Genomic DNA, 8,498 nt, shown 5'->3' with positions numbered 1-8,498 from the left:
TTTATAGTACGAATTAATTGAACATGCTGGATAAATGTGTATGATGTAACAGTTGTAGTTACTAATAGTGTGTAGATAAGAGGTTTTGTCACTGTGTGTGTGTGTGTGTGTGTGTGTGTGTGTGTGTGTGTGTGTGTGTGTGTGTGTGTGTGTGTGTGTGTGTGTGTGTGTGTGTGTGTGTGTGTGTGTGTGTGTGTGTGTGTGTGTGTGTGTGTGTGTGTGTGTGTGTGTGTGTGTGTTGGTTGTCTCAGGGTGTCCTCCTCACTCACTCACCGATCTATGCCACACTAATTCCCTCCTTGGCCGATGAGCGTCTGTGAGGATTAAGCCCAGGATTAGACAGCCTGACGACACATCCAAGACTCTTCTCCTCCTCTCACACCAACAGCTCCTGCACCACGACTGCAGCCAGAGAAGAATGGGAAGAAAACAAACAGTAAGTTATGCCACGACGATTATAGCAGATCATACCATCAGTCATTTTGACAAGCAGCGTGAGCTTTGATTGATTGGTGAACATGATAAAGACAAAGAGCTACTGAATAACATGTCTCGTTCTCCGTGCTGAGCCTTATACCAAATGTGTGTAAAATTCGTCTCACTTTACGTTGATTATAAGAGCGAGATCTGTAGGATTTATTTGTAAACTTATATTAGTATAAGGTTTTAATAGTAAATATAAATCTGTCAGAATTAGCTGAATGGTCTGTTTACTTTTACACTAATGGACTTCAACGACAATCCCAATTAACACTTCCTATTCTCTAACAAATCTTGGTCATTTGTTAACTGGGCTCTTGTGTATTTAATGTGTCTGATGTATTTACATACTGATGTGTTTACATCGTGTGACCATGTGACCTGCTTATAATATGGTATAATTAGACACTGCGCTGATTTGTGTTCACAAATCACCTACTGAACTTGCATTGTCTGGATGTTGTACTTCAACGTGTCGAAGATTTAACTGTAACATAGCCTATAGTGTGTGTGTGTGTGTAGAGTGTAGAGTGTAGAGAGTGAGAGAGAATGAATGAGGCATTTATACATATATAGAGAGAGATGCCTATAGTTGTTTTATTATTATTTGAGATATTGATGTTATTTTTTTCTATAATTATTTATTTTAATTATTAATTTTATTGTTGAGAGAGAGACCTATCTATTTATTTTTTATTTTTTTATTGTTATTTAACATTTATTATTTGGATTAATAATTGGATTGTATTATTAATTAATATTATTTGGATCGTAATATTTGATTGTGATTTCCAGATATAGCATACATATGTCTCCAATGACTGTTAAAGAGCAGTTCATATGAAAAGTATCTGCTGTGTACAAAGTCTAAACATCTTTAAAAAGTCAGTTTTACATACATTCTAAATCATGAACATCTTGAAGATGTTTTCTGAATGTCTATTTAACATCTGAATTTGTAGACGTATTGTAGATGAGCAAATGGTCTAAAAAAACATCTTGCAGATGAAAACACGCACATCAAATAAATGTATCTGAGATGTACTTGTGCTATCAGCGAGCTTTAGTGTCATTGACTTGCTAACTGGTTAAAAGTGAGAGCTTAAGTCAGGCAGAAAGAAGCAGTTCAGTGTTGTTTACCTAATTGGCCTCCTAATCTTCTCTCAGTAAAGAGCTATATCCAGCATGAGGCTAATTTAAAGGAACATGCTCACTGTATGCTCACACACATTGATTTCAATATGAAGAAGAGAAATGAGTCTCATATTCTTCATTTTGTTTCCATTCAGCCCTGATTTTCGGGTCTGTCACGTCAAGACACCAGAGGTCAGTTATCCTTGTTGAACATCTGAACATCATGCGAACAGGAAGTTTGAATAAAAGCAATTTAACTATTTGGCTTAGCCCTTGTAAATCTTCAAAGCCTGTACTCGTCAACAGTTTCTATTGCACTTGAGTTGAGTCCTATAGATTTCTAATCTAATTACTATATAGGACAAGTATAATTGTTGGCAGACTGTCCTATTTCTGCCCTTTACATAGACACAATGCCAAGTGTCAAAGCCAAGAAAAAGAAAATCAAGAAGGAGATCAATGAAGTCGAGGAACCAGAAGGTAATTATAAACAACTTATTCGATCTTAAGAAGATGGCGTTTCTTATCATGAGTAATGTCGTATCAAATACTGTACATTTTTATTTACACTGCTGGGCAAAAACATTCTTATAAAAGGCCATTGGTGTAACATCGACCTCTGCAGGCAGGCAGTGGAATAGCTCAAATACCTGTGCAAAACACACAGACTTACAGTAGTGTTGTTAGTACATCTTGTGGTCCCATCTAATATTAAGTGTCTTTAACCACTGTGTACTGAATACAAGGCCCTTATTGGGTATGTTTTTACATTCTACTTCAATGTGTGTGTTTTTTTTAAACCTGCATTACTGCTGTAATTATTTTCTGTTATTACATCTATAATTTACAGTACACAGTTGACCCTTCCATTACCCACCCCTAAACCTACCAATACCACCAAACCTGACCCTAACCTTACCAGTATAGTGTTTTGCAATACAACATGAACTCAATAAGTAAGTATGTTGTACCTAACAATTTTTTTTTTTTATGTAAATATAATAATGGTTAAAGACGCTTAATATAAAGTGAGACCAATTTTGTAATTAGTAATTTTGTTTCCTTACAGCATTTGTCTCCTTTATATTTGTATAATGCCCAATAAGCAACAGCAGGGCCTGAGGCGGCTATAGAAATGGAGGGTCTGGAGAGTCGCAGACAGTCTGAAAGCAGAGAGCCTCTGACCCCTGAGCCTCAAGACAATCCACCACTGAAGAAGAAGAAGAAAAAGAAGGCTCAACATACTTTGGGTAATTCATTCATTTGATTCATTAGATCACTTTTCATTTAAGGTATGGATGTGATTTTCTTTTTTAGACGGATTGTTCTTGTTTTCATTGTTTTATAAGATCATGAGGGTGAGCAGCAAGACCATCCAAATGGAGATGTTCCAGAGCCCCATACAGATGGAGAGGAAGTCACCAAAAAAAGCAAGAGAAAAAAGTGAGAGGCAAACAACTTATAGAAAAGAAAGTGAATAGACCTAAAAGCAGTAGTTTGTGATTGTATTGTTTTCTAGTGGGAGTAATGCTCCCTTCTTTTTGAAGGAAGGCTAAGACGATGGAAAACCAGCCTCATAACGAGCTAGTGGCTGTGGAGGAAGATGACATCATCACCGATGTGCACGCGCCCATATCTCAGCGCTCTCTGTTCTCCGCCCCTCTGGGTCACAGTCATCCAATGGGAAAAGTGTTCGTCGAAAAGAACCGTGAGTTTCATTTTGAGATGGGGGAAATATCTGAAGTACACTCCAGGGCAAAAAAAAAAAAATGGGCCAAGCCAAAAATGGCAAAATATTTAGTGGTCTTTTAGTGATCTTAACCATTTTAAGGACAAATCACTGGTCAGGAAATTAGCAAGAATTGCACAAATACTGTAGATAAAGTAACTTGGAATAGCTTTCCCCAACTTGCAGACAGCTTTTTACAGGAAGCAGAGTTCAGTGTTGTTCCACTCAATGTTAATGGCCTTGTTCTCAAGCAACTCCTTGGTTGTCTTTGCAGTGTGTGCAGGAGCATTGTCTTGTTAAAAAACTGTAAACTCTAAAGCATTAAATGACTTTTCACAGTAAAGTAGCTCGTCAATCCCAGCCGATAAAAAGGCTCCCCACACAATGACATCTTCATCCATGCTTCATCTACCACATCCATGCTTCACTGTGGTAGAGATGTGTTTATTATTATATTTCTCAGCAGATTTTCGAAGACACCGCTCTGGAGCATCACCATGCTACTTGTGTTTCATTGTGAATCATCACTTCACACACAGAACATCCCTTATTCTGTCAAAAACTTAATTCTGTCTTTGAGGTTTTTCTGAGACAGCGATGGCATTTTAAGTTGTTAATTTGCTTAAATGTAGCTAATTTCTTGACCAGTAATTTGTGGTTAAGACATTTGGGCTTGGCCCTTTTTTTGTGTATATACTATCATTATACATTAATATATGCTAACAATGATATACTTTGCCAACAATAATTCGTTTTTACATTAATTAAGAGACAATGAGTGAGCTTACTTTCTAGAAAAAAATCTCATATTCTTTATATAATAAATATTATATAGTATATATAGTATATAATATCAAGTATGTAACCAATAAAATATGACATCCAACCTAGGCCGCTTCCAGGCGACTGATCGTTTGGGCTTATCCCGTGAACATCTGGAGGAGTACATGGAGGTCAGACCCACGTGGAATACACGAGATGTTGCCATGAGGGTCCACAGCAACTTCAGGTGAGTTTGGTTGGGAGATGGTCTCAAATGGTCTTGTCAACGCTAATTCAATCAAATGTTTCAGTTTCCAAACAGCATTTTATTTTATCATTTAACTTTTTAGTTTCAGTTTGAATTAAAGTTATCATGACCCTGCCATCTTCATGTTGTGGAGCTTAATGCTTTAGCTCCAGGTGCTTTTTTACATTTTCAACCTTCTTTAGTGTGTAATGTTGCTGTTTGAGTATGAAAAAAGTCTGCAAAGTTACAAAACACAAAGTCCCCGACTCCCTCCAAAGGCAGTTATTCTCTTTATCAGTGCTGCACACTGTTTTTGAACTCCCTGAAACGCTTCCATTGTAGTCTTGAGTTTTCTTCCTGGAACAGACACGTCATAGTATTCCTCATTTAAAAAATTCATGCCCAAGGCAAATGCAAAATAAAGGGTCGAGGCTTGGTTGAGTTGCGTTAGTAGTGTGTTGAAACCTGCGGTTATGGTAAGGACCGTGTCATTTCTGAAACACACTCGAAGAGGTTGACCAATCGCAACACACTTGTCCAGCTGACCAATTCTGAAACACACTGTGCTTTTCGGAAGGAGGGGCTTCATAGAGACCGGAACTAAACAAAGCGTTACTGACAGACTGGGAAAAGAGGTGCTGCAACTTTGTAAAATATGTGAAAAATAATGTTTTTGAACATTAAAGCATGAAAACCTATTCTTGTAGACCCCGAAAACACAATCAAGACTTTGTAAAAATGCATAATATGGCGTCTTTAATGACATTTAGTATGTAGTAATTCCAAATCGGAGCTCAACTGTTTTTTCTGTGGTTCTTGTAGGATCATTGGACTCTTCTCTCATGGATTTCTGGCTGGATATGCGGTGTGGAACATCATTGTTGTGTATGTGTTAGCTGGAGAGCAGATGACCACACTACCCAACCTTCTCCAGCAGTACCACAGCCTGGCTTACCCAGCACAGTCTCTGCTCTACCTCCTGCTGGCCATCAGCACCGTGTCTGCCTTCGACAGGTGTGTGGACCTGTAGTAAGAGAAGTGTGAATGTAACTGACAACAGTACGTACAATACATAATCAAACTCCAAGCAATTTAACATTTTATTTCATTGAGCAAATGTATTTATTCCAATCTACTAAATGTTGTCCTTCCACCAGTGATTCCCTAAAAAATTTTTTGTCAATAAATATTTATTTTAAATACACCCATAGTAATATTACAATATACATTAACAATACATTTTCATGTTCAGGGTTCTCTGATGACGGTTAATGGTCACATGACGTGCAGTAAACAAATGAAATATAAAACATTTTTAGTATGTGTTTTATTAAAAAAATATTTTATATTTTCATTATTTCATTATTTATTCGCCTTTCATCAACTCACATTCCAGTTTGAGAAAACTTGCTCTAAGATCAAATCCTTGACATACAGTACAAGACAACTGCTAAGAGAATATTTCAATCCTATCTGTTGTATAGTTTTTTGTTTGTTTTTTGAGTGTTGGAAAATGTAGCTCATGGCATTTGAGTTGTGAAAGTAAGTTGTCTGTACCATCTTCACATCAGGGTGAATCTGGCCAAAGCCTCTATGGCTCTACGAGGATTTCTTACTCTTGATCCAGCGGCTCTTGCTTCCTTTTGTGAGTGAAAAACAATAAACTTTACTCATTGTTAGTTCATGATAGTTAATGAATTAGTTAATTCTAACAAATGAGACATTATTTTAAAATGTAACCATACATTAACTGAAATAAATAAGGGATGATCCACGGCGAGCTGTGTATTAAACATTTTTAATGCACGACGTGGTGGCATTCAAATTGTTAATACACAGCTAGCCATGGATCATCCCGCTTATACCATGGTCATTTGCCAACATTAACAACTTAAATCTGTGTGCATGTTTATGTTTGCGGACCAATATTTGACTGAAAGTGTAAAAATTACGGTTATTTTTGTCGGTTACGATCTAGCATTCTGCCAGCTTTAAATCAGACAGACATAAAGTAGGGTGTAAGATTACATAGAATTAATGAATTATAGCATTTAAGAGAGAGAGAGTACAGATGTACAAAGCTTTTTTAAATTATTATTTTAATTGTCTTAATTATTTTTCTTTTATTTCTTGTTTATATAAATGCATTCATGTATTTGTTTAATGATTGATTTATTGATTTTATTGATAATTTGTTAATTGCTTATGTAATGGCCAATGCTTTGGCAATACTGTACAAGTCATGCCAATAAAGCTCATTAGAGAGAGAGAGAGAGAGAGAGAGAGAGATATGTGTGTGGATTACCTAGCAACTGATTACAGCGTCTCTCTCTCTCTATTAACAACAAAGCTGCGAGTTTAACTACTTCAAAAACAGCGATGTTACCTCTTCGTTGCTGAAAAATATGATGTAGCTATTCAGTATAAAGTACAATATACAGCAACTTGCGTTGATAACAAGTTGCTGTGCTCCTGAATGTTTCTGTGTGTGCGCAGCATGATTTCCGCTCTCCGTGTGCGAGTGACGTATGCGTGTGCGCATCAATGAAAACCACGTATTAATATAGAACGGTGATTCAGCTGACTTGGAACTACCTGTGCATTAAACGGTTTTATTGCACAGTGCACACCTTCCAGCCAATCAGAATCGAGTATTCAGACAGACCATGGTATAAAATAAAATAAATTTCATTTAGTTGCCAAAGAAACATTTCTCATTTTCATTTAGTTTGAATTGATGTATTAAAATAACTCAAACAGAATGGGCTATACTATTTATAAAGTAACCTCCTGTTTTTGTTTTTGTTTTTTTGGTCCAAGTATACTTTGCTGCTCTCATTTTGTCTTTGAGCCAGCAGATGACCAGTGATCGTATACATCTCTACCCCACAGCCAATGAAACACTTTGGTGAGTTTGTCAGACTTAACGTAATGTAATCCCACATAATGTCCTTCAAAAGTATTGAAACAATCACCACATCATTCTTTAAGTGGAATTGATTTATCATACACATGCAGTGGTTGTTGTTTAGGCCCCCAGGTTCAGAGCATCAGATTCTACAGCCCTGGATCGTGGTAAACCTGGTCATAGCTCTTCTGGTTGGACTGGCCTGGGTGTTTGTTGCTACACGACCAGACATGGACTACACCGAAGGTAATAAACCTATTTGAGTGTGTGTGTATTATCCTCTTCATGTGTCTATTGTCAATGATCTTATTCCCCTATAGTCCACATCCTAACATATGTCCTAATATCTGTCTTTACTCTCAGAGTTTTTAATGGCAATGGAGGTGGAGGAGTATCCACGTCACGATGACAAAACTGAGCTGGCAGCCTGACACACTGACACATGACTTGCTTTATCAACAATCAGAAATTAACATTGAACATTGTTTTGTGCTGCTTGTTATATAGATAATAACTGTGTAAACATATATAAATAAACTTTTTATTTAAGTATCTGGTTTCAATTTGTTTTGGGTCTTATAAGTTTATATTTTAGATGTAACTGATCACTATTTTAATCACCTTTTAGCCCCCCCCCCCCCCCCCCATTCCATGTCTGCAAAAAGTATGCATATGTTTAATGTACGTATACAACAATTATAATTTACTGTAAGTATTGCACTGCATATATATCATACAAGTTATAAGTCGATTAGAATAGAAGCAGATAAAAGGACCCTGTTGTCACCACTTGACATTTACTCACCACATCACAAAAGAGCATTTTTAACTAGTGATGGAAGAAGTCCAGTGAATTCCTGATGACAACTGTGACGTTATAACAACACAGGGGGCGCAATTTCCAAAGGAATGTGAGAGAAAAGTGCAAAATAAAGGATTCAAAAGAAGGTTTTCACCGCGATGACACAGAAGAACCATTTTGGACTCCCCGAAGAACCTTTTAGTGAACACTTCTTAAAATATCATTTTTTTGTGTCCTCCTTTTGTGTGTGTGTGTGTGTATAGAACAATTTAATAATATAAAGAATATTTTCATTCAACTATATAGAACCTTTTAGTGCAATAAAAAAGATCCATACGTTAAAGATTCTTCATGGAATCATAGATGCAAATAAAGAACCTTTATTTTTAAGAGTGTAGGCACGTTTCATTCAGTTGATGAAGTGTACGCATTCTTA

General features: G+C 36.6%; 1 protein-coding gene across 7 annotated transcripts; it reads left to right on the top strand.

Moving 5' to 3' along the window:
• The first annotated feature begins 104 nt into the window (after positions 1-104).
• Positions 105-7,821, top strand: tmem237a (transmembrane protein 237a). 7 transcript variants are annotated; one of them, XM_079619198.1, is made up of 13 exons: positions 282-436; positions 1,770-1,806; positions 2,023-2,094; positions 2,465-2,570; positions 2,684-2,864; positions 2,964-3,057; positions 3,162-3,322; positions 4,235-4,352; positions 5,175-5,366; positions 5,924-5,997; positions 7,173-7,260; positions 7,385-7,506; positions 7,624-7,811. In XM_079619198.1, exons 5-13 carry the CDS (start codon positions 2,750-2,752, stop codon positions 7,689-7,691), a joined length of 1,032 nt encoding a protein of 343 aa, XP_079475324.1. In that variant the 5' UTR covers positions 282-436; positions 1,770-1,806; positions 2,023-2,094; positions 2,465-2,570; positions 2,684-2,749; the 3' UTR covers positions 7,692-7,811. The 7 variants fall into 7 exon arrangements, with proteins under 7 accessions (XP_079475319.1, XP_079475320.1, XP_079475324.1 ...); XM_079619193.1 differs by lacking the exon at positions 2,465-2,570 and having other exon boundaries at positions 105-436; positions 2,721-2,864; positions 7,624-7,821; XM_079619195.1 differs by lacking the exon at positions 2,465-2,570 and having other exon boundaries at positions 2,727-2,864.
• The last annotated feature ends 677 nt before the right edge of the window (positions 7,822-8,498 follow it).

The sequence above is a fragment of the Phoxinus phoxinus genome (assembly GCF_949152265.1).
Source record: "Phoxinus phoxinus genome assembly, chromosome: 7".
Taxonomy (NCBI): domain Eukaryota; kingdom Metazoa; phylum Chordata; class Actinopteri; order Cypriniformes; family Leuciscidae; genus Phoxinus; species Phoxinus phoxinus.
The sequence above is the reverse complement of the archived record's forward strand: the minus strand, read 5'-3'. Positions and strand labels throughout refer to the sequence as shown.